This window comes from Malus domestica, chromosome 14 (assembly GCF_042453785.1).
Source record: "Malus domestica chromosome 14, GDT2T_hap1".
In the NCBI taxonomy this organism is placed as follows: domain Eukaryota; kingdom Viridiplantae; phylum Streptophyta; class Magnoliopsida; order Rosales; family Rosaceae; genus Malus; species Malus domestica.
In genome coordinates this window covers 9,068,595-9,094,416 of record NC_091674.1, presented here as the reverse complement: position 1 = coordinate 9,094,416, position 25,822 = coordinate 9,068,595, and the positions used below count along the sequence as shown (strand labels likewise).

General features: G+C 35.3%; 3 protein-coding genes and 1 long non-coding RNA gene across 4 annotated transcripts; 3 read left to right on the top strand and 1 right to left on the bottom strand.

The window, feature by feature from the left end:
* The first annotated feature begins 4,085 nt into the window (after window positions 1-4,085).
* LOC114821110 (putative B3 domain-containing protein At2g27410) lies at window positions 4,086-5,552 on the top strand. The gene has a single exon (XM_029092994.2). The coding sequence runs from the start codon at window positions 4,199-4,201 to the stop codon at window positions 5,420-5,422; it is 1,224 nt and encodes a 407-aa protein (XP_028948827.1). The 5' UTR covers window positions 4,086-4,198; the 3' UTR covers window positions 5,423-5,552.
* A 1,031-nt stretch (window positions 5,553-6,583) lies between these two features.
* On the top strand, window positions 6,584-8,329 carry LOC139191341 (uncharacterized). Its single transcript, XM_070812081.1, has 2 exons — window positions 6,584-7,520; window positions 7,603-8,329. The coding sequence occupies exons 1-2, from the start codon at window positions 7,233-7,235 to the stop codon at window positions 8,200-8,202; spliced, it is 888 nt and encodes a 295-aa protein (XP_070668182.1). The 5' UTR covers window positions 6,584-7,232; the 3' UTR covers window positions 8,203-8,329.
* A 2,706-nt stretch (window positions 8,330-11,035) lies between these two features.
* Window positions 11,036-14,249, top strand: LOC103454480 (UDP-URONIC ACID TRANSPORTER 1). The gene is made up of 4 exons (XM_008394066.4): window positions 11,036-11,642; window positions 12,300-12,403; window positions 12,849-13,077; window positions 13,774-14,249. Exons 1-4 carry the CDS (start codon window positions 11,199-11,201, stop codon window positions 13,918-13,920), a joined length of 924 nt encoding a protein of 307 aa, XP_008392288.2. The 5' UTR covers window positions 11,036-11,198; the 3' UTR covers window positions 13,921-14,249.
* Window positions 14,250-24,643: 10,394 nt separating this feature from the next.
* On the bottom strand, window positions 24,644-25,546 carry LOC108175317 (uncharacterized). Its single transcript, XR_001792206.3, has 2 exons — window positions 25,419-25,546; window positions 24,644-25,198 (listed from the first exon to the last, which is right to left on the bottom strand). It is a non-coding gene; the product is annotated as an uncharacterized lncRNA (long non-coding RNA).
* Window positions 25,547-25,822: the final 276 nt, after the last annotated feature.

The following is a 25,822-nucleotide window of genomic DNA, read 5'->3' as shown; positions in this document are numbered from 1 at the left end:
ATGTTGAGGCACCTATCAGTTCTTGCCAATCCATTTAGAGGATCTCATGGAATTGAAGGATCCTTTGAAAGTTGAAACCTATGCATGTTGAGGCACCTATCAGTACTGTTCCAGATAGTGGTACTCCTATGCTGCATTGTTATAGGTCCCTGCAGATGAATAAAAATGACTCTGGTCCTGTGGAGAAACTTGATCGTGCTATGATTTTTCTTCCTTCTCTTCCAACTAAAAAAAGAGTTGTCCAATACTGTAGCTTCCACCAGAGATGGATTTGCATTGACTGGGAGTGCGGCAATGGCAAAGGTGAGACCAACAATAGGGCTCATTGACATTGGAGAATGTGACAACTCCTACCTGTTTCGTGTATCTCTTCCAGGAGTGAGGAGATGAAAGTAAGTTTCTCTATACAACCACCTGTATTGCCCCTTGATACTACCCCTTTTATACGAATCAAATGATGCAGACTGATGATTTCATTTTCCACCGCAGGGGAATTCAGCTGTGAATTGTGATGAAACGAAATGATGTCAAGTAGTAAGTAGGCTTAGCTAAAATTTAGTCAGCCAATGTGTATTTGTTAGGAACACTGACATAAGTTCTGTTCTTGCCAAATTCCACTGCGTGATATTGTCGTTGAATTGATGCACGGTGAAGGTCAAAATACAAGATGAACGTTTCACATGCATGCCTGGAAAATGTTACTGTTGAATCCCACATCGGCCAGAGGGAAAATGTTACTTTTGATACTGACTTGCTGCAGAAAAAGCTTGCAGCTGCTGCTACTGGTGGTGGATATACATACTACTAAGCAAAGTTTGTGATGTGCAATCGACTGATGTGGTAATCAATCTAAACCCAACATGTTAAAATTTGAGTGAGCTATTAATACCATATCGGTATCTGAGCGTTGGTCATTATCGGTTCCATGTAGGGATGGCAATTCTAACCGTTAAACCCGATAATCGTGGATAACCGCCCGAATAGATTGGATTTGGTTATGAAAATTCGGATATGGTATGGATATGGGGAAAAACCGTGAACTTTATTTGGTTATGGTTTTGGATATGGTTATAGGGGTCCCCAATTCATATCCATCCCCAAATCCAACCCGAATATATTGTGTGTGTATATATATATATTTATTTATTTATTTATCAAACCCTCCCTATACTAATTCATTATGCATGCATCAAACCCTATACTATTTTTATTATGCACCAAACATCATGCATGGGGCATACCAACAACCTCATCAATTCAATACTCTTATTGTTATACTTAACCAAATTAATTCATTGAATCATTTTATATATCAATTATCAAATGTTCCAAGTTTATCAGATTCATCTCTCTTCAAAAGTCTCATTGTCAAGAAATTAATTCATTAAATCAATTTGTTTTGTCTTCCTTTCATATTTGCTTTTGTCCTCTTTTTTTTTTTATTGGACCAATTTATCATATTGGCTTATCATAAACAACTTCAAATATATTGTTATGTCTTTGTAATTGGATGTTGTTATTTAATGATGGAATTAGTATCTACTAAAATTTATAGTGCATCAATTGGATGAATATAATTTTTTTTTAATTTTTTGACGAAAATGGATATAACCGATAACCGATTGAAAATCCGTTAACCGGTGGATATGGTTATGGATAATCCCCAATGGTTAATTTGCGGTTATGAATATGGTTAATTTTCGTGGTTATGTGGATGGATATAGGATTTCCGTCTTCAAACCGAACCGTTGCTATCCCTAGTTCCATGCCGTGTTACCATCACGCACAATAATTTTTTGTGGCATATGGCTGCCAACAACAAGTACGCTTATGGTGGGTATATGCCAATTGAGCTCCATACACGACCTACTATCCCATCGGTTGAGCTATCTCCATACTTGTTTTTATAAGTATGATTATTGTGGAGCAAAAAATAATCAAGAATATGAAGGCGACACGTGGATTTTTAGGTGAAAAAGACAAAATTACCCTCGAGGCACACCGGAACTCCCACGCGCAAGCAGTGGATAATAACAGCTCAATCAAGGTCAATGTGATCAAAATAGGTATTTATTCAAAACATATTTTATCTATCCTCATCAAATCCAACCCCCAATCATTCTTTCAAATTAGGATTGATTACCAAATTTAATTGATTAATTTCCTAATTAATTTACTAATTGATTGCAAGATATTATTTTGACATACTATCTTGCAATTAGAGCAAAAAACCAACATAAGTCACCATACCCCTTTTCTCCAAATAGGGCCGGCCACACCACTATAAATGGCCCTCATTTCTCCAAAAAACCTAAGTCCAATTCTCTTCTAAAATTATCCAAATTTCTATCAACAATATTCCCTCAAATTCTAACTTTGGCATCAGAGGTTTTTTGGCCAAAGTGCCCCCCCCCTAATTCATCGTGGGCGAGTAAGGCTTTTGATCTTGACCTAAGGTGTTAATTGTTTTGCATATGCATTTTCGTCCAAGAAGAAGGCGGAAAATTGCATCCACAATTATGTCAGTTAGTACTACGGTTTAGTGGTATTCCTCTTCACTTGTAAGTGAGAGGTTTTAGGTTCGATTCTCACCAAAGATAAATATGAACTACATTATTGCTAGCCCATTATGAGGCTAAACTCATCCTCTCTCCCTTTAGTATAGATAATATCGTTTAGTAAAAAAATATATATGATTATTCACAAAATCTTTATCCCTATAATATGGTAACTAGAGAAAATGGTTGAAAAAATGATGCATGAATTCCCAACTTATTTTGGGATGCTCCAAATTATGAACAGAGGATCCAACGATGTTCTAATTTAATTTAAATTACATGGAGATGAGTTTGAATTTGAATAATACTTAAGTACTCGTTAGTGAGTATCTTATATACTTACTTTCTGATTTGTTTTAATCAAAACATGACACGTGTTAGTTATTTTTAAAAGTCCAAGAAAATTTAAATAATATATGCCCCATTGTTTAAAACAATAAAACATGTATTAAAATATCACTGGGTTGGGTCTAAAAACGAGTAAATAAAGTACTCAATAATGAGTACCTAACTATTATGGGAAATTTATTTGAACTCATATAACTTTTTTCTACACCCAATTTAAATTTTAAAGGTGAAGTGTCTTTTTTACCCTATTGCCTAATTACCGTCAAGTACAAGATAAAATGAACAATAAAACCAAAATTTATCATTAAACCCACAACCAATAATCAAACCCTACCATCACGCAATCTTACCTTCCTTGAAAATGCATAAGCCTTTGGTGCAGCAATATTATGATTGTACTAGCTCGATGTTATTTTTGAGTTTTTACATGCTTATGTTATTATTTATGGATTCGAAGTAACCAAGGATTGTTCAAACTTCAGATCACATGAATGAAAAGTTGATCCAACGGACCGTGTAAAATTTTTGGATTTTGTACTAAATGTTGGAGGGATTTGATGATCCAATTTTCGATCATTTGCAAAAAAACATACTGAATTTTGGCTTGAACAAAAATAAAAAATAAAAAAAAGGGATTTAAATTTTTGAAATTTTTTAATCATGATTAAGCGAAATCAAGAGATAAAGGATTAATGAAAACATATATAGAATTAAGCAAACTCAGCCAAAAAAGGATTAAGCATGAGACAAATATGTGAGAAATACGGCTCTCTTTACGTCTTGAATGAGTTTCACAACACTGATTTTGGGTTTTCATTTTCTAAATAGGGTTTAAAGAGATATTGATAGTTTGGTTAAAAATAATATAGGTATAAAGAGTAAGTTAGGTGTAAAAAAAAGTTATATGAGTTCAAATAAAATTTCCCAAATATTATCCCTATATTTTTTAGTTAAATTGTTAAGTAATTATTCTTTATTTTGGAAAATAAATGTAATACCAAATCCTTTTTGGTAAATTACATATTAATTACATAATAATTGTATGCATCAAAAAGCCACCTTTAACGGGTCAATTAGATATTTGACCCGAATCCGCATTCATTCTCTAGTTACCGTTGGGAACTAAATAAGCTTGAAGCCCAAGAGCTCTCTCTCTGGCGCTCAGACAGAGAAGGAAAAGGGTTCCAAAACCCTAAAACCCCTCTTCAGATCTCTGTCAATTCGTTCAAACTCATCCCTTTCTAGCCAAACCCTAACGACCCTTTTCAGTTCTTGGTCATTTTGTTACGTCGATGGCTTCTCCACTCGCTTCTTTCAATCTCTCAAGAAAAAGAGCAGAAGAAGAGAAGATGGTTGTGGGGTTTCTGACGATGGAGGACTTCAAGGGCAGGGACTTTAATGACGATTTTCATCGTTCTTTGTCCTCCATCGATCGTCTGTGCGAGGTTCTTTGCGTTCGTATTCGGAAAAACGAGCGAGAGAAACAACTGAAGGATGGCATTGCCGGAAAAAGGATCAAACCCTCAAGTTCAACACCAACAGATGTTGCTTCTTCTTCTTGTTCAAATGCTGCCCCTTTTCAGCTCCCTGGCATACTGCCGCAGTGCAAATGTTTCAATCTGGGTTTTGATCATAAGAAGCAACAGAAGAACGAGATCCGACAGTCCAGTTTCAATTTCAATTGGGCGCTGCAGGGTAACCCTAAGAAACCAAGGTCAAAATCTAGTTTTGGGCAGAACCCTACTACCGCTACTGCTACTCATGAATATGTTGATCTGAAGAGTAATATTGATTCGACGTTGAAAAGAAAATATGATGGTGATGAAGATTGGTCTGCTTCCAAGAAGAAGACGAAGACGAAGAAGAGGGTGTACACCAAGAACAACAAGACTAGTTATCTCTGTCCTCCGCCTGATTTGCCGGAAGAATACAAGAAATTGATCATCGGCAAGATGAACGGGACAGAGTTGACCCTGCTCATACAGAAGAAGTTGTACCCCACTGACGTCAACCCCAACCATAACAGGTTGTCTTTGCCTCCGCTTCAAGTTTTGTCCGGCAGTTTCCTCACATCTAATGAGATTGAAACCCTTAATCCGAAGCGGAGTCAGAAAAGTCGTGATCTGGGTTTCCTTAATATTCCATTTATCGATCCAAGGCTCAAGCTTAAAGAAAAGAAAGGGATCAACTTGAGTCTGTGGACGCTGTCGAACTCAGACAGAAAATCCTATGCGTTGAAAACTAGTTGGGGTAAGGTTGTTAAGAAGAACAAGCTGGTTGCTGGTGATGTAATCCAGGTTTGGTCATTCAGGGCTAATGGCAATCAGCTTCACTTGGCAATTGTTTTGGTTCAAAGAGCTACGGAATGTAGCAATCAGAGTGGAGGGAGCAGCCATGTTTTTTATTGTGGTCATGGAATTAAGTGGAGCGGCGAGAGAAGTAAACGAGCGGAATGTAGCACAAGTGCAAGTAGCGATGAAGTTGTGGACACCTACAGTCAGGGGCGGATCTATTAAGGGACCAGGGTGGTCCGGGACCACCCAAAGCTTGGAAAAATGGCTGTGAGGATCTTCAAGGACCACCCAAGTCTGGGCAATGATGGAGAAGAACAGCAGCCATGGCTGCTCTGGTCGCTGTGCATTTCAGAATGAGGAAGAAGAAAGCCAATTTTTTTTTTAAAATGACTTGGCCAAAACGACGTTGTTTTGAGCCAAGTCATTAAAAAAAATTTAAAACCTCACTACTCACTCACGTGAGAACCCTCAGACAGCCCCTTCACACAGCAATCAGAAGTTTAGAACTTCACTTTACCAAATCGTTCAACTCTCTTCGTTCTCGTTACCAAATCCTTCACACAACAAGGTCCGCTCTCGTTCCTTACGGCGTCGACATCGATCAACTCTCTTTTGCACTGCACTCTAGTTTCTGAATCTGAATCTGCACTGCACAGCAATCAGAACTTCACTCTCTTCTTGCTCTCGTTCCTTCAGGTTTGTACTCTACTACTCTGCTCTCTTTAACTCTGTCCATTAAATCCACTATCTGAATCTACCGTGTCTGATAGTAACCAAGATAATTTCACTCAGTCCATGATTTATTGTTGTCCGTTATACGAAATAGTTTCACATAACTCAAACTTCATTCAAAACCTTTCTGCATCCCCTCCCAAAAAAGAAGAAATAAGCCTAGAATAACTTTTTCCAAGCAACTCATAAGTCAATCAACTGAAATTGAACCATGATTTGGTTCTAGAGCAAGTCGAAATTTTTTTGGGGCATGGAGTTCATGCATAAGAACAGTTGTGGTGCGTCATGCATCTTACAATGATGAGTTGACGGGGAGAAGTGGGTTGTGAATAGGTGAATTATATTGGATATACATGTCACGTAGGCAATTGCCATGTCAGCGATAGCTTTAGAATTAAGTAGTCTTCAAAATACCTTGTATAAATATATTTTCCCTCTCATTTGTAGTCGGTTGGATATGTTGTAATAAATACTTTCTCTCTAAATGATTGTTAGGGGGAAATGATAATATTTAAGAACATCATGAATTGGCATTGATACATCTACTTTTGTTTCATCCAAATTATACACGATTTATATGTGACTATAATAACTAATTTGTTGCATGCTTGATGAATGCCAGACTTATATGTTCCAAACTTTGAACTTGTAAGACCATCTCCAACCCTGCCCTATAACCTAAAATTTCCCCTTTTTTTCTCCCCAAAATCCACTCCAACCCATGACCCAAAATTAACCTAAAACCTAAAACTCATTTGAGGGTCAAATACCAGCCCAATTTTAGGCCACAAAGCAAAATGGGCCCCATCAACTGAGACTGAAACCGGGGCTGTGAAGCCCAGTTCCCTTTCCCAACTCGCCTACGCGCTTCACGCGCTAGGCATTTTCAGAAAGCCAACAGGCCCACGTGGGGGTGTTCCCCTGCCTGTCAGGCGCTGTCTGGGCAATAAGTAGCCCAACGGCTACTTTTTGTAATCTAACGGCAGGTTTAAATGGGCCGTTGGTTAATCCAACGGTCCAGGTTCAAATTTAATTTTTTTTAGTTTTATATTTATTTATTTATTGAATTCAACGGTTTAGATCCAATATAATCAAATCTAACGGTAAAAAAAATATCTAACGGTCCAAATTTAAATCTAACGGCTAAAATAATTAAAAAAAATTATTTAACTTAAAATTCAACCAAAAACTCTATAAATACCTATGTATTTGTTCAAACATCCACACAAAACTCATTTTTCTCCTACAATTCTTCCAATTTTTCTTTCTACCATTTCTTCTCATTTCCAAAATTTTCAAGATGGCAAAAGAGCATGTTAGAGGTCGTAATTGGACCTTTGATGAAGTAGCTTTATGTTTGGCATGGATTTCTGTTAGTGAAGATGGTGCCGTCGGCACCAATCAAAATAGAAAGGATTTGTGGGGTAAAATCGTTGATAAGTTCCATGAAAACTCCAACACCGGTCGAAGGGAAGTTGGTGGTGTTTATGATCGGTGGAAGATTATCAACAAAGCGTGCACTTTGTGGAAGGGAAGCTTGGAGAGAGCCATGGTTGACATGCCTAGTGGAAGGGGCGCCTCAGAAATTGTGAGTTTCTTTGTTGATATTTTACTTGTCATGTACATAATAGTATTTTGCAACTAATTATTTTTATGTATTTGTTGCATAGGGTGACAAAGCAATGGCAATTTACAAAACAAGAACTACACCAAAAAATCAAGCTTTTAAGTTGCATCATGCTTGGAACATCCTCAAGGATTGTCCGAGGTGGAGAACCGATGCAAATCAACAATGTGGAAGATTATTTCATAATGAAGCCCCACCTCCAAATGATGTCAATGAAGCTGTGAATTTTGCCGACAATGAAGGTATCGACCAAATTAGCCCAACTTCTTCTTTGCCAAGGCCCTCGGGTAGAGATAAGCAAAAGGAAGCAAAGAGAAAAGGGAAGTCCCAAGATCCGATACATGCACAATTTGTTAGCGAAATGGCAAGAATGAATGAAAACCAGTGTCGTCGGCAAGAAGAATCGGCCCAAAGGTTTTTGGCCATGAAGCAAGAAGGGGATAGGGAGCAAGAAAGGTACGAAACTAATTTGATAATGGAGGACCTCGATAAATACACTCCAGAGAGGAAGAGATACTTACGTGGTAAGCAAAAAGAAATTTTACGAAGGAATGCCACAAGAAGTATATTTCAAGATGATGATTCATCTCAAGACTATCACCCAAGTCCACCACCAAGTCAAGATGATGGATATCATTATTAGGTTTATGTAGTCTATGAGTTTTCGATTGTATTAAGTTTATGTGGTTTATTAATTGTCTTTTTTTTTTTTAAGTTTATGTGGTTTATCATGATTTTCATGTATTGATTTAGTGATTTTTCAAAATTTATCGGAATTTAAATATTTTTAGGTTAAAATGTTCATAAAATTAATTTAGGATAGTCTACATAATTTTTTTTTTTTTAAAAATTGATTTAAAAAAAATAGCCTTAATTCATTTTTTGATAATCTGGGGCTCAAATTTTAGGCCAAAAGGGTTGGAGTAGAAAAGCTGTTTCTGGGCTAAAACCTAAATTTTCTAGGCTAAATATTTTTAGGTTTTAGGTCAGGGTTGGAGATGATTTAAGACTATCTTCAATGGTGACCTAAAACCTAAAAATATTTAACCCAGAAAATTTAGGTTTTAGCCCAGAAATAGCTTTCTTGCTCCAACCCTTCTAGCCTAAAATTTTAGCCCGAAATTATCAAAGAATGAATTAAGGCTAATTTTTTTTTTAAATTAACTTTTTAAAAAAATTAGGTAGACTATCCTAAATTGATTATATGAATATTTTAACCTAAAAATATTTAAATTCCGATAAATTTTGAAAAATCACTAAATCAATACATGAAAATCATGATAAACCACATAAACTTAATACAAACGACATTTAATAAACCACATAAACTTAGATTTTTTTTTTTACCGTTAGATTTGATTATATTCGATCTAAGCTATTGGATTTAATAAATATATAAATATAAAACTAAAAAAAAATTAATTTGAACTTGGACCGTTGGATTAACCAACAACCCATTTAAATGGAACCGTTGGATGAAGAAAAGTAGCCCAACGGCTACTTGATGGTCTGACAGTGGGGGAACAACCCCACGTGGGTTGGTACAAAATTTTGAGAAAGCCTAGCGCGTGCAACGCGTAGGCAAGTAGGGACTGGGCAATGGGCTTCACAGCCCCGGTTTCAATCTCAGTTGGTGGGGCCCATTTTGCTTTGTGGCCTAAAATTGGGCCGGTATTTGCCCTCCATTTGGGTTTTAGGTTTTAGGTTAATTTTAGGTCATGGGTTGGAGTGGATTTTAGAGGGGGAAAAAGAGAAATTTTAAGTTTTAGCCCATCATTAGAGATAGTCTAATAGTGACAATGAAAGCCTCAAATGAACTGTGTTACTCAAACAATGAGATATATATATTACGTATACACATGCAAAATGGGAATTATTGGGTCACAAATTGATAATCAATAATTTTGATTACAGTAACTACTCATATCATCATCATCAAGGCTATACATAATCATGACAAAAATGTAAAATGGTCAAGTAAATGGAAAGAGACAAATTTCCTTTTTGAGTACCATTAAATAACGTTAAATAAATGAACCTGTAGTTCAAACTTCAAAAATTATTCTTGAGTGTACGTACTGAAGTAAATGAAGTCACTAATATGACGTGAGATTTTGTAATAAGGATATGACATTTGTATTATTGTTTAAGGAATTGTTATTAACATTTAAAAATCTCTTTCTACATTTCAAACTTTCTATATTAATACACTTATAAAAAGTGTAGAACGAGATTTTTGAAGTGTCAATAACACTTCCTATTATTTATTACATTATTAAACTACAACGTCACGCTAACATCATAATTGAGAAATTTTGCCTCTATAAAAAAAAAGACTCTAGGAGATCAAATATATGGACAAGGATTGTCTGCCCTCCACTTCCGGTGCCTTCTCCGTGCCCTCTTATTTTGTGTGGTCACGGTTAAGCCACGTCAACATTTTATATTATTTTTTTATAGATATAATAAAATAAAAATGAATAGTAATATAAAATGTTGACGTGGCTTAACCGTGACCACACAAATAGGAGGGCACAGGGAGGGCACCGGAAGTGGAGGGCAGACAATCCTTGTCCCAAATATATACATGCTGAAAGGCAACAAATGTCTTGAATAATATTAGTCGATCGCCTAGGCGTTTGACACTTGTTTACGATGGTCTCTGGATCCCCTCATTGGGAATCCCAGAGATCAATGCATCACAACAGTTCATCAAAAATCATGCGGCCACAATTAAATAATTTTTTTATATTTTTAAAAGTAAAGCAGTCTCATTTTACGTAAAAAATATTTTTAAAAAAATTATGATCACGCGATCTTTGATGAACAGTTATTATGCATTGATATCTAGAATCCCTAGTGCAGGGATCCGAAGAGGATATAAATCCTCAAATCAAGGAGTAAGATTCTCTTCCTTTTCTTTCCCTCCTCTCATACTTTCGATTTTATCTTTTTCTCTCTATAAAAAAATTAATATAAGATATTGACGTGATTTAATCGTGATCATTTAAATAAGAGGGGAGAAGGGAGGGAAAAAAAAGGAAAGAAAATCCTACTTCTTAAATCAATGGTTAATTTTTTTTAAATAAAATGATTTATTTTGTGGATCACAAATTGTCAGCCGAACCTCGTGGTTGTTTCGACTAAGCGGTTATATTTTTGCTCACTAGCCTCAAGTGTTGGTAATGCCCATCACTTTATTTATTATTATTGAATGTGTTTAATTTGAAAATTTATGTCTATTCACTATACAAATTTTGAAATTTAAATCATTCAATGATATTTAATAAAATAATAAGAATCATCATCACTTGAAGCAGGAGATCAAAATTATTCACAAACAAAATACATAAAAAAAAAATTAAAAAAAAAAAAAAAAAAACACTGGGTGTGGTTTTTGTTTCTTGCCACGATTGCATGTTCCTTCCACCTACGCGTCAACACAATAATTGTTCCCTGCACAAACCCACGTACACAAATTATAAATAAATATTAAAAAAAAAAAAACAAAAACCCAAAGAGCAAGAGTTGCAGAAATAATAATAATTTTCCATTGAAGCTCAGACGAGAGCTTCTCCAAACAAATCCAAGCACCTGTTCCACCTAAAATCTCTCCTCCTCCTTCAACCCATTTGGACAATGTCGTCAAAGAAGCAAGCCATTTTCATATCATCCCTCGTAATCCTCTGGTACTCATCCAACATCGGCGTCCTCCTACTCAACAAGTTCTTACTCTCCAACTATGGCTTTCGGTTCCCCATCTTCCTCACAATGTGCCACATGGCCGCCTGCGCAATTCTCAGCTATTTCTCCATCGTCTTCCTCAAGATTGTGCCTCTCCAGACCATCAAATCTAAGTCCCAGTTCGTCAAGATTGCCACTTTGAGCGTTGTCTTTTGTGGGTCGGTTGTGGGGGGCAACATTTCTCTCAGGTACCTTGCTGTGTCTTTCAATCAGGCTGTGGGTGCGACGACGCCGTTTTTCACCGCCCTGTTTGCGTATTTGGCGACCTTGAAGAGGGAGGCCTGGGTTACCTATGCTGCTCTTGTGCCTGTTGTTGCTGGGGTGGTGATTGCTAGCGGGGTAATGCTTGTTTTTGTTCATTGGATCATGGATTTTAATCGCAATTTAATTGTTTAACATTGTTTTTTATCTGCTTCTGAGGAGTTTAGTTTTTCGGATAATTTTGATTTGATATCTGTACAATGCTGTTAATTTCCGGGTTTATATTGCTGTGAATTTGCTGAATTTTGTATGAGATTGATTGATTTAGCTGGTTTCAATAGTGTTCGGTCGAAAATATAGTTAAGATATGGTACTTACTGATCCAGATCTGTAATCAGCTGCAAGGGTTAACCAGTGATGGCTTGTTCTAGATATTCTATCTGGTTTATACTTGAAATCAGAAATGCATTTGGCTCGAGATTTGGTATAGACGATTACAATTACTGGAGAAGCGTCGTTCTTTTAAAACAGTGTAACTTGTAATTGGTAATGGATAATGCTACCTCTTTCATGGCTGAAGTAAACAGTTTGAGAAACAACGAATCAATACCATGTATGGATAATGTAGTTATGATGCAAAGCTGGTGTTTAAAGTTCGTGTTGGCATATGATAAATGTTTCTGAAGAATTTTAAGAATGCAACAGCCTGTTTTTCTAGTTTACTGCTATGGCCTACATTGTACTCTGTGTTTTTCTAGTTTAGTGGAATGACTGAAATCTCTCGGTTGGTGGCAGGGCGAGCCAAGTTTTCACTTCTTTGGATTTGTTATGTGCATTAGTGCAACTGCTGCAAGGGCCTTTAAGTCTGTTCTTCAGGGTATTCTACTTTCTTCCGAAGGGTAAAACTTTAAAGCTTTTCACTGTATAATCTGTCATCTGAACGCTTTTAAAATTAGGACCCTGAGGACTAATGGGTGTTTGAATATCGGCCATTAAGTGTTGTATTCCTAATTGCTTATTTAGTTTCGTTACTTACTAGTTACTAGAGCCTACACACACGTGTTACATACGTTCTCTTTAAGTTTGAAGGCAGTTCTTCTATTTCTTGTTTCTTAACTTTTTCTTTGATATGCATTTAGATATGCTCCCCTTGCTTTATTTGATTGGCAAACAATGGACATTCTGCAGTCAAACCTATAATTTTCGAAATAGTTGTGATATATGTTCAATTTGTATGTCTCTACGTCTCAATGCCATCTTTATCTCAAGCCAAATTAAATTACTCTTGTCTGGCTCTGGTGTTTTCTTACTACTTCTTCTGTTTCTCTGTCTGCTGCTTAACAGGGAGAAGTTGAACTCAATGAATTTGCTGCTGTACATGTCTCCGATTGCTATTCTAGTGTTGTTGCCTGCTGCACTTATAATGGAACCCAATGTCGTAGATGTCACTCTGTCACTTGGACGGGAGCATAAATTCATGTGGTTACTTGTTTTGGTTAATTCAGTAATGGCATATTCTGCTAATTTGTCAAATTTTTTGGTTACCAAACATACAAGTGCATTAACGCTTCAGGTTTGGACTTCTTTCACCTTGATTTTCCTAATTCATATTGCCTTAGCTAATTCTTTCTCGAATTACTGTGTTGATTGTTCTAATTTAGTGTATAAAAACCCAACACACACACACCCCATTGATCAGGTTGGTTTTTTGTTTCTTTTGAATGTGTGGTCCAGATTGACAATCTTGCAGCATAAGAACATTTCTTGATTTATGAATTGTGACCAGATTACTCATTTTAGAAAAGAATACAAACATTCACCCTAGAAGCTACTTCACAATTCAGAACGGTCTATATCATAGGTCCTTCAAGGGACATCTTCACAAATATCCGCTAATTTAGAAATTATATATTTCATCTTATAGGAAAACACTGTCTACCCCAAACCCCAGTAATCAGAACCCCAAATCCAACTCCTAGTGTGATTGTACACCGCTAAAGTATCAACTCTATTGGGAATAGTATCAAAACATTGATTAAACTGCTGTCGGTCGAAGCTAGTTATGACTCTAAGCCTAAAGTATAAAGGGCCAGTCATATGGCAATTGTGTCTGCACATAATCATTGAACTATTCAAGCCTTAAATGCAGTACAAACACACTCCGAATGCAGTTGAATCAATGTTTTGTAGGTGAACATGCTTATTTATTTTTAGCTCTTGTTCTTGGACTTTCATATAATTTCTTCGATGGAAATTATGTTACAACCAGGTATTAGGCAATGCAAAAGGCGCTGTGGCTGTTGTTATCTCAATTCTTTTGTTCAAGAACCCTGTGACTGTTGTCGGCATTGGTGGTTACATGGTAACTGTTATGGGGGTCGTCGCCTATGGAGAAGCAAAACGGAGGTTCCGATAAGTGATCCTTGGCATTTACCAAATTCTTCGTCTTTGAAGGCTCAAGTAGTTAGTGAGATTATGTGCGCATAGATTCTTAGTGAATATTGTTATTGTTTTAGGGGGGAGAGAGAGAGAGAGAGAGAGAGAGAGAGAGAGAGAGAATTCATTGTGGTGTTGTATTAGAGAAAGAAAGAGAATCCACTGTGGTGGTGTATTATTATGTATTCAAGCAACTTCTTTGTACCAGAATCTATCCTAATTATTCATAGAACCAATGTATTTCCGGTCTATCCGGTTCGTTCGAAGTAAAACTCTTCGAACCGCGGTGGTTATTACTGGTTTAGTCCAGATATTGTCGACTGAAAGTGAAGTTTATTTGAGGTTTGATGAAATCAGGTTAACCGTGCTGTGGAAAGTGCTTTGCAAGATTTGCATTTTTATACAAACTTCTCGGTGACAGTCGATGTGAAATTTGATAAACGAGAAATGTCTACCTTCCCCCTTTACTTATTTTTCACCTTACGTTTTTGTTATAATTAAATGACTAAACGATATTTATTTTCCCGTTTATATTTTGCTTGAAGGATCGTGGAAGAGAGCTTTAAAAGGTTGATACAAATTATGGTACGACGTTGCTAATTCACATGTTTATTATAGTGTTACTAATTCACGTGTTATAATATCAGTTGGTGTTAGATGTAATATTAATAAGGGACTTTTAGATATCAGGATGTAAATAAGATTATGTTTAAAATATAACCTGAACGGTTTTCCATATCTAGAAAAATTCTTTATTTTAATACACTATGACATATCATTTGTAACAATACCAGATATTTTATCACTATTAATAAGAAATGTCATCTTTATTTTCTACAATGTAACCTCTATCATCAAAATGTAAAAAACGTAAAGATAAATTTATTATCACCCATAATTCAAAACATGCGAACGTAAAAGCGGGAACTCAATTATGTGATTGTACCTTAATCAACTTTCCCTTTTTCTTTTACAAATTTTCGCAGTTTCTGGAAAATTCTTTTTTTTTCTCTTTTCAGTTGATTAATTCCTAAAAATAATTTTCATATTTTCGTTCCCTGAGTAATCCTCTTATTAAATAATAGGGTGTGTTTTCTATACATTCATTTTTACTTCTCACTCGTCTCTTGTTAATTTTATCTTTTGATCTTCTTTAATTCAGTCGATCCGACGACCAAAAATTAAGAAGATTGGTATGAAATAAAAAATGCGTGTAAATAGCACACCTATAAATAATAATAATCATTTTTGAGGGAATTGGATCCTCTCATGAGCAGGAGATTAGGATCTTCCTGACCCACTAACACGAGCCATTAGATTTTGATCCAACAACTACAATTATTATAACTTTCAAAGAGACCCCCTTTGTAACCGTTGGATCAAAATCCCGTGTTATTGGATCAGGAGAATCTTGATCTAGGAGAGGATGCAATTCCATTCTTGAGATCTCCAGGCACCTTTCACTTTCAGCATCATAATATATGTTGGTGAAGCACTCTTTTGACTTTTTGGCACGGTCGGTTAGGCTCGGTTGATTCAATACGTTTGGTTATGTGTTGTAAATAACAATTAGGTATCCTGTATTAGTTTAGGTCCGCCAGTTTTAATACGGTAAATTAGGCTCTAATTTCAATTAAGTATGTTAGTATTGTACAATCAATTAGGCTCTAATTTCAATTGAGTATGTATTCAATTAGGTATGTTAGTGTAAACACAGAAATTCCTGCAATGAATGAGACAAGAACACGTGTACAAAATAATATTTGTATTAATGATTTAAGGGTTACAATCTCCTCTACAAACTTAGCCTCTGATTCGATCTTCGTAATGTGTAAATTTATGCATTGTGATGTTGATCCCAGGGCCTTTGAGGCTTGATCTTATGATGAACATGTGATGAACGATGAACACTTTCTTCAAGGAGCCGTTGGGGCTTGACTTTGAATTGGTGAAAGTTCTTCAATGGTCATTGGGGCTTGATCTTGAAGGAGGATTTGGTGGAAGTTCCTTAAGGGCCGTTAGGGCTTGATCTTGAAGGAGGATTTGACGAAGAACGAAGAAGGCTTTCTTGATCCTTCAGGATTTGCTTTAGAGCTTTAGAGCTTTAGAGTTTCAAAGCTTCAAGGTTTTAGTGTGATCTCTCCTCGTTTTCTATCCCTTGATGGAGAAGCCTATTTATAAGCTTTGAGAATGAATCACCATCCATTTTTTTGGTGAAGTAAGTGGATGTTGTAGGTGAAGTGAGTGTATGATGTTGGTGAAATGAGTGGAGGTTGTAGGTGAAATGAATAAAGGTTGTAATTTTAATGCATTGGTCAACATTTATTTCACTGAAATTTCGATATCTACAGTTAGTTTCGTACAATCAATTAGACTATGATTTCTATTAAATACGTTATGTAGTTTAGGTCCGATAAATTTGGTACGAGTTGATAATATACTTTTGTAGGTACAGTTCAATAGGTTTAGATGACCAAAATGAAACACCATTTCATTGAAAACTAAATCGGGGTAAACCTGCTTTTGCTTTCTGCTATTTTGACCCATAATTTTAAAAGAAAAAAAAAAGGACTTTTTATTTTATTTATTGAACACAATTTATGGCCCAACTTTTTAAAAAGCTTCTTTTAAAAAAAAATTAAACAATCTCAAACTAGTTCTAAGATTACTTAAAAAAATATATATATATGTTAGCGCCAAGATGAATTAAAAATATAAACTCTCAAATTTGGATTTCACATGTGAGGGAATTATGCCGACCAAGTCGATGACACCTTCCAAATGTTATCGGCCTTGATTGTTGGCCAAGTGATTTCATCCTCTTAGACTTTGGCCTCCTAGATTGTTTTTCGGCCAATAGCGGTTCCACAGCAATCTCTTCAACTCCAATTTCTTCAGCTCCATCAATATCAGGCCTGCCAATATTTGGAAATGGCCAAAACGATATTAAGGTGTGCGTCCATCCCTAATAAAGAATTATTATTTTTACAATTTTGCATAACTTACCTCAGAATGGATGGATTGGTTTACTGAAGACCCGAAGGACAAAAAGATTGTATGAACTAATCGCCAGTTAATGAAAAAACTTCATTAATGCCGGAATGGAGAAACTTGTATTGTAACCGATAAATTTGAGAAGTGAATAGTAAATAATGTCGAAACATTAAAATAATTGTACCTAAGGGTATATAGGCAAACTAAACATATAATAAATTCATGGGTAAATTACATTTTCATACCTCAGGTTTAGGGTCTATTTCAATTCCTTACAACATCTTTAAAACATTTCACTTTCATACATTAAGTACTATTTTATTTCAAAATAATACATCTGTTACATTTTCCATCAATTGATATGTTAAATGCTGACATGGCTGCCACATATATGTCACGTGGCTGCCAAATGTCTGCCACATGGCAAATAAAATAATTTTTAAATTTTTTTAAAAAACCTGAATTTTCTCAACAAAAAAAAATTTGAAACCCACATCTGCAAGAAGAAGAAGAGGAGGGAGGAAGAAAGAAAAAGAAAAAAAAATAGAAACCCACTGCAAGAAGAAGAGGAAGAGGAAGAAGAAGAAGAGGAAGAAGAGATCGGGGTGGGGGGAGGGTCGCTGGGCGCGGGAGGGGGGGGGGAGACGGGAGGAAGGTCGTCGGAGGAAGAAAAAAAAATAGAAACCCAGATCTACAAGAAGAAGAAGAAGAAGAAGAGGGAGGAAGGGAGCTGGGTCGAGGTGGGGGGAGGGTCGCTGGGCCCCGGGGGGGACAGGAGGAGGGTCGTCGGAGGAAGAAAATAAAAAAAAAAAAAAAAAAAAACCCAGATCTGCAAGAAGAAGAAGAAGAAAAAGAGGGAGGAAGGGAGCTGGGTTGGGGTGGGGGGAGGGTCGCTGGGCACGAGGGGGGGACGGGAGGGGGTTCTTCTTCTTTCTTCTTCTTCTTCTTCTTCTTCTTCTTCTTCTGGTCGTTGGGGGAGGGACAAAATTTTTTTTTTTCTTTCTTTTCCTCCTTCTTCTCCTTCTTTTCCTCCTTTTGATCACTGGTTGCAGATGTGGGTTTCATTTTTTTTTTTTTTTTGGTTGAGAAAATTCAGGTTTTTTTAAAAAAATGAAAAAATTATTTTTTTTTGCCACATGGCAGATATTTGGTAGCCATGTGGCACAAATGTGGCAGCCACGTCAACATTTAACGGATTAATGGATGGAAAATCTAACGGATGTATTATATTGAAATAAAATAGTACTTGAGGTATGAAAGTGAAATGTTTTAAAGTTGTTGTATGGGGTTGTAATAAATCTCAAAACCTGAGGGGCTACTGTGTAATTTACCCTAAATTCATAAAAAAAAAAATCAAAATCAAATTTGACTTGGAATATATAAGTTGACGTGGATACAAGTCAAATGACTATTTTTAGTTTTTCATCTTACATACAATATTATTAAAAAAGTGATTTTTTTAGGGATTAAAATAGAGTTTGTATACACCTGTTGTAATATAAAGTCAACTGATAATACTACATGACTGTGTCACAGTTGCACAAATGAATGTTTTTGTTGTTTTTTTATTAAAAGGGACAACTAGTGGCAAATCACAATTATCCACCCCTTCCAGGCTCAGAGAGGCTATAGGGAATTTCACCCTGCTCATGGCCACAGTTAAGCAGACTCACCAGCTGGGAACATCAAACCCGAGACCTCCTACATTTTTTTTGTTTATTAGGGAGCCGCAGTTTGGACCCTTACTACTGGACCATTTGTTGTGGTTGCACAGATGAATGTTGGGAATATTAGTTTGTGCTTAAAACTTGGATAATGGTGTCACTTAGTACTACAGTCTAGTGATATTCTTCTTCACTCGTAAGTGAGAGGTCTTCGGCTCGATTTTCACCGAAAACAAATTTAAACCACATTATTGCTAACTCATTGTGAAGCTAAGCTCATCCCTTTTCCCTTAGTGTAGATAATATCATTTGTTAAAAAAAAAAAATTGGATGATGGTATTAATGTTTTCCCTTGTTGAGAGGTAAGCCTGGCAAACGGGTCGTGTCGTGTCACACTCGTTATCTTAACGGGTCCTTAACAGGTCGGGTCACTTTATCCAACGGGTAATGTGACATCCCACATCGCCCAAGGGAGTGATCCTTAAATGTATTTTTTCATCCCTACCTAGCAGCACGAGACCTTTTGGGAGCTCACTGGCTTTGGGTTCCGTTGGAACTCCAAAGTTAAGCGAGAAGGGGGTTAGGGCACTCCCATGATGGGTGACCCACTGGGATGTTGCTCGTGAGTTCCCAAAAACAAAACCGTGAGGGCGTGGACGGGACCCAAAGCAGACAATATCGTGCTACGGTGGTGAAGCAGGCCCGGGAAGTGGTCCACCTTGAGCCGGGATGTGACAGGTAAAGTGACCCGACCCATTAAGAAAAATATTTTGTTTTCTTAAATTTGCACATACCACACATTGCCACATAAATATTACTTCAAAACATTAAAACACAGTTGTCGTTTAAGTACTACATCCACACTCGAAAATAAGAGCCTAATAAACAAACATCCATACACTACTAATCTATTACAAAATATTAAATATGTAAGGACATGCAAAATGAAAGAGCTTTTGTTTTCAATGTTGTGAAGTCTTTCTCAAAAGTTTAAACCTTACCAATGGAACTCAAAGCTTGCATGTTATTCCTTTTACAAAATCCTTAATTTTCATCAATCATCATGACATAAGATTTTGTGGTATCCAATAATGTAAATATTTTAAATTGAAGATCGAATTCATTCATTGTATTCATATAGGGTCAAAGAGTGTAGCTGTAAAAAAAATCATCAAAACCGGAGTTAAAATAATCGTTAAATCATGATATTTAGTTGATAGCTGTAGAAAAGTTTTGTCCCGGTACTTGATCTATGAATGTTTGTTTTTGCGATTTTTTACATATACGATCTTGAAGCATATACAAACAAATTTGACAATTGGATCGTTGAAATTAGTTTCGTAGAATGCGTATCCCATCAAAACGATAGATTCACTAACACTTGAGTTTATTTATACTTTCATTAAGTATAACATAAGATTTTATGGTATTCACTAGTGTAAATATTTTAAATTGAAGATCGAATTCATTCGTTGTATTCATATAGGATCAAGAAGTGTAGCTGTAAAAAAATCATCAAAATCGAAGTTAAAATAACCGTTAAATTGTGATTTTTCGTTGATAACCGTCAAAAAGTTTTGTCCCGTTACTTGATCTCTGAATGTTTGTTTTTTGCAATTTTTGGCGTATGCGATCTCGAAGTATATACAAACATATTTGACGGTTAGATCATTAAAACTAGTTTCGTAGAATGCGTTTCCCATCAAAACAATAGATTCACTAACACTTACGAGTTTATTCATACTTTCATTAAGTATAACATAAGATTTTGTGGTATTTACTAGTATAAATATTTTAAATTGAAGCTCGAGTTCATTCATTGTATTCATATAGGGTCAAGGAGTGTAACTATAAAAAAATCATCAAAATCGGAGTTAAAATAACCGTTAAATAGTGATTTTTCGTTGATAACCATCGAAAAGTTTTGTCCCATTACTTGATTTCTAAATGTTTGTTTTCTGCAAATTTTGTCGTATGCGATCTCGAAGTATATACAAACATGTTTGACGGTTGGATCGTTGAAACTAGTTTTGTAGAATGCGTTTCCCATCAAAACAATAGATTCACTAACACTTGAAGTTTATTTATACTTTCATTAAGTATAACATAAGATTTTGTGGTATCCACTAGTGTTAATATTTTAAATTGAAGATCGAATTCATTTATTGTATTCATATAAGGTCAAGGAGTATAGCTGTAAAAAATCATCAAAATCAGAGTTAAAATAACCGTTAAATTGTGATTTTCCGTTGATAACCGTCGAAAAGTTTTGTCCTGTTACTTGATCTCTGAATATTGATTTTTTGCAATTTTTGGTGTATGCGATCTCAAAGTATATACAAACATGTTTGACGGTTGGATCGTTGAAACTAGTTTCGTATAATGCGTATCACATCTAAACAATAGATGAACTAACACTTGAGAGTTTATTCAAACTTTCATTAAGTATAACATAAGATTTTGTGGTATCCACCAATGTATATATTTTAAATTGAAGATCGAGTTCATTCATTGTATTCATATAAGGTCAATGAGTATAGCTGTAAAAAATCATCAAAATCAGAGTTAAAATAACCGTTAAATTATGATTTTCCGTTGATAACCGTCGAAAAGTTTTGTCCTGTTACTTGATCTCTGAATATTTATTTTTTCCAATTTTTGGCGTATGCAATCTCAAAGTATATACAAACATGTTTGACGGTTGGATCGTTGAAACTAGTTTCGTATAATGCGTATCTCATCTAAACAATAGATGAACTAACACTTGAGAGTTTATTCAAACTTTCATTAAGTATAACATAAGATTTTGTGGTATCCACTAATGTAAATATTTTAAATTGAAGATCGAGTTAATTCATTGTATTCATATAGGGTCAATGAGTGTAGCTATAAAAAATCATCAAAATCAGAGTTAAAATAACCGTTAAATAGTGATTTTTCGTTGATAACCGTCGAAAAGTTTGTCCCGTTACTTGATCTCTGAATGTTTGTTTTTTGCGGTTTTTTGCGATTTTTTGCTGATGCAATCTCGAAGCATATACAAATAAGTTTGACGGTTGGATCATTGAAATTAGTTTCATAAAATTCGTATCCCATCAAGTTCAATAGTATATATATATATATATATATTATGTAGATTTAAATGTATTTATTTTGTACATATAACACTTAAGAAATTGAATGGTATGTATTTTTAAGCCGATCCAATGGTCACCAATTTTTAATATTTAATTTAATATATATATATATATATATAATTATTATAGTATTTTTTTAGTGTTATAAAATTATAAAATTAATATTTTGCTTATCGTGTATCGTGTTACCCATGTGTAAACCCGAACCAACTCGTTATCTTAACAGGTGCTTATTGAGTTACCCGATAATGATTCGATTCGTTATCGTGTCGACCCGAACACTTATTAATTTCATGTCAGGTCGTGTCGGGTTATCAGGTCGTGTCAGGAATTGCCAAGCCTATTGTTTGGGACCCCTTTTAAAAAGAGTGGAAGGATCACATTGTTGGGGCCACTCCGAAATGTCGTAGTGCATAGGATTACATTGTTGGGGCCACTTCGAAATGTGGTAGTGTGGGGGTTCATGCTTAGGACCGCCTAAGTTATAAATCTCATTGACAAACAATAAAGGTTTACATCTCTATCTAAGATCATTAAGAGCATTTCGTTATCATTAAGAGCATCTTCAACGCAAAATGCTTTTACATGGACATTTTATAGTTTTGGTTGGCCGGAAGTTGTTCAAATGAAAAGATGTAAAATATTTATTCTCATTAGAAATGTAAATAAAAATGTAAAATAAACATCTTTTTTTTATTTTTTTTTATTTTTACAAGAGTAGGATTCTCTCCTCTCTAACGTAGGTAGTCTAAATTCCCCTCCTATTTCCTCTCCTCCTATTTGAATGATCATAATTAAACCACATCAACATTTTGTGTTGACTTCTTTACACACAAAGAGAGTCAAAGACGAAAGTAAGAGAGAAAGGGAGAGAATGTGAGGGGAAAGAATCCTACTACTTTTTAAGGGTGGAGATGCACTAGAGCAGTTACTGTTCACTAAAACAGTAATTGTATTTGCTTAATAGCCCAAGCAGTAATTACCTTAGTGGGGGTGGAGTTGCTCTTAGAAGGTGAGCTCCTTGAGTTATACAGAGAAAAATAATGAGATATCAAATTTACATTTCCTCCATTAGAGTAGAATCCACATTCACTTCTCTCGGAAACGCAAAATGAGATGTAAATATAGTTTTTTACATTTCACATTCACACAGTAAAAAAATAAGACCTGAAAATATTGTCTAAGTGTCTTTATCTTTTTTTCATTTATAAGTGAAGAAGAATACCGTTAAATAAGTTATTTAAAATTCAAGTCATGTTAAATAAATGTCACAATAGGAGCTTACGTGTCCAATTTCATTTAGGGATATCCTTCCCAACTTGATTCAAAGCCCAAACTACTAATTAGACTAGGGAAAATTTTAAAAATGTCATATGAAGTTATATATTTTCTTCAGTTTGTCATATGAACTACAATTCACGAGATTTGGTATATCAATTTTTCTAAATCATTAATTTGTTATTTCACTATAACTCCATTAAGTTTTTCATCCAAAATAAGTCATATGACATTACTTTGCACATGACTTATTTTCAAGGTTATTTTGGACATTTCAATTCATATCCCCTTCAAGATTATTTTGGAAAGTGAAATTTAATTTGGACCCAAAATTTTCTTTCTAAACCAAACTTGTAACTTTTTTACTTTGAAATCTTTGTTTTACTTCCATAGAAAATGGGTTTAGAATGAAAAAGAAGAAAACGAAAAAGAAACCCAGCCAAAGTCATCCCACACCACCCCTACCTCTCCAAACCCAAAACGTCCAATGTTCTTCACCCCCTTACCAACAACCCAGCCACGCCACTCGCACCTCCCCACCACTCACAAACCCAAATCTCATCCACTATAATATAGAGGCAATACTTCAGCACCATAATGATAAATCAATTAAGAGATATCATCTAATAACCATTAAAACTAGTTCAATGAGTATGTGTGCAGAATCCTAATTCTTCATTCTTCCTTTTCACAAAATTCAACTATTTTGTGATAAACCAATTTGAGGTTGAAACTCAATGAGTTTAAATCATTCAATAGGAATGACAAAAGGTTTAGGCGGTCGAGGGTGTTTTCGTGGAGGGGGGATGAGGTAATTAGAGATACTTTCACTAATGGGATTTTTTCGGCCATTTCTTTCTAAACTCATTTAGTATATGGGGTAAAACAGGGATTTCAAAATAAAAAGTATTATAAGTTGTGTTTAGAAAGAGAAATGTTGGGTTCAAATAAAAATTTTCTTTTGAAAAGTTCAAAGTTATTTCAGACATCTCAACTCTCTCTCTTTAGGGACATGAATGACACTGTTGAATTCTCAAATCTTGCGATTAGTTAAAATTCATGTTTGTGAGCCTAATGGCATTTTTAGTAGTTGACAATAAGTTTTTTGAAAAGAACTACGCATGTTCTTTTTACCAGCCAGAAGTTTCGGTTTGTACTAGCCAAAATTTTTAATTCACATGACAATTAAAAAAAATGAATAAGTTCATACGACATTTCATATGTGTAAAGTCCAAAGAGATTCCGTTATACTTTTTTTTCTTTTTCGAAAAGGATATTCCGTTATTACATCAACAAAAGCATTTTTGAATAATAATTTAGGAAATGATTCTGCACACCCTCGTTTATTTGTGTCTCACACTTTTCTCTAAGTTATCCAATTTAAATGCTAGAAATCAACAAAGTGTGAAGGGAAGAAAAATGAGAGTGGGAGAATTAATTCCCTAACCTTTTCAATACACAAACCAATAATTTAAGTTTTGTAGAGAAAATACACACAATTTCAGTTTTTTCTAGTGAAACTTCATAACTCCACTGCATCTGAAACAAATTTTGCCAATCAAAAAGTAGACAATCAGCAGCTAACGCAGTGAAATCGAACAGATTCACAAAATTATACCAACACAATCAATTCTCTTAGATGAACACAATTTCAATTTATAATCTTCACTGAAATACAAAATCACAACGCAAATGATATATATGCAGATATTACTGATGTATGTTTAAGAACAGCATAAATTTCTCTTTCTAACCAACTACACCGACGTTCAATCAGATAACCGAAGACGCAACCTCAAGACGTTGTGCTAGATTCAGCACTACAAGTCGTCCACCTCAGGAAGTTCCAAGGAAAAAAGGGCGTTTGACACGGTCCTATTCAAACTATGCCCTCTGGAGGACCAGAAGGAAGTGCTTCATATCCGTCATGGCGCTTAATTGTCCCTTCGACAGGTATTAATTTGAGCACAACTGCAACAAGCATGCTAACTGATCCAAGTAAAATGCTGAGTAACCATAGTTGCCAGCTTAGTGGAACAGTACTAGCAAACGCTCCCAAGAACTCTACTATGATAACCTGGAAAGCCGCTGTGCAAACCATGACGCCTAGGAATATCCAGCTGTCAAACATTCCGCAGAATATGTTTATCTTCTCTATGTCACGACTGTTTACCTGATTAAACACCTGTTAGAACAAAAGAAAAGCAAGATCATACGTATGTGGGATTTGAGTATTTCTACTACAAGCTTTTGAGAAGCATTAGCTCGATCTCAGAAAAATGACACGAGGGGAAATAAGAAACACGGGCCTAATACCAACTGCTTAATTTTCTAACCACAATCTAAGCCGCATATAACACGGACCTAATAAAGAACTGACATTTTTACAATTTTGCATAACTTACCTCAGAATGGATGGATTGGTTGGAATTGGGATTTAAAACCCGAACGACAAAAAGATTAGTATGAGCTAATCACCAGTTAATGAAAAAACTTCATTAATGCCCGAATGGAGAAACCTGTATTGTAACAGATAAATTTGAGAAGTGAGTAGTAAATAATGCCAAAACGTTAAAACAATTGTACCTAAGGGTAATATAGGCAAACCAAAAATATAATAAATTCATAAAAAATAATTAAATCTGACATGGGATATATAAGCTGACGCAGATACGAGTCAAATGATTATTTTTAATTTTTCATCTCACATGCAGTATTATTAAAAATGCTCTTTTTTTAGTCAACTGATAATACCACATGATCGTATTACAGTTGCAAATATGATTGTTGGGGATATTATTTTGTGCCT

Bases quoted from the DNA above. Each gene is read 5' to 3' on its own strand.
- LOC114821110 (XM_029092994.2), top strand. From the start codon at position 4,199: ATGGCTTCTCCACTCGCTTCTTTCAATCTCTCAAGAAAAAGAGCAGAA.
- LOC139191341 (XM_070812081.1), top strand. From the start codon at position 7,233: ATGGCAAAAGAGCATGTTAGAGGTCGTAATTGGACCTTTGATGAAGTA. The intron at 7,521-7,602 runs GTGAGTTTCTTT...TTTGTTGCATAG, and splicing joins GAAGGGGCGCCTCAGAAATT to GGTGACAAAGCAATGGCAAT.
- LOC103454480 (XM_008394066.4), top strand. From the start codon at position 11,199: ATGTCGTCAAAGAAGCAAGCCATTTTCATATCATCCCTCGTAATCCTC. The intron at 11,643-12,299 runs GTAATGCTTGTT...GGTTGGTGGCAG, and splicing joins GGGTGGTGATTGCTAGCGGG to GGCGAGCCAAGTTTTCACTT. The intron at 12,404-12,848 runs GTAAAACTTTAA...GCTGCTTAACAG, and splicing joins ATTCTACTTTCTTCCGAAGG to GGAGAAGTTGAACTCAATGA.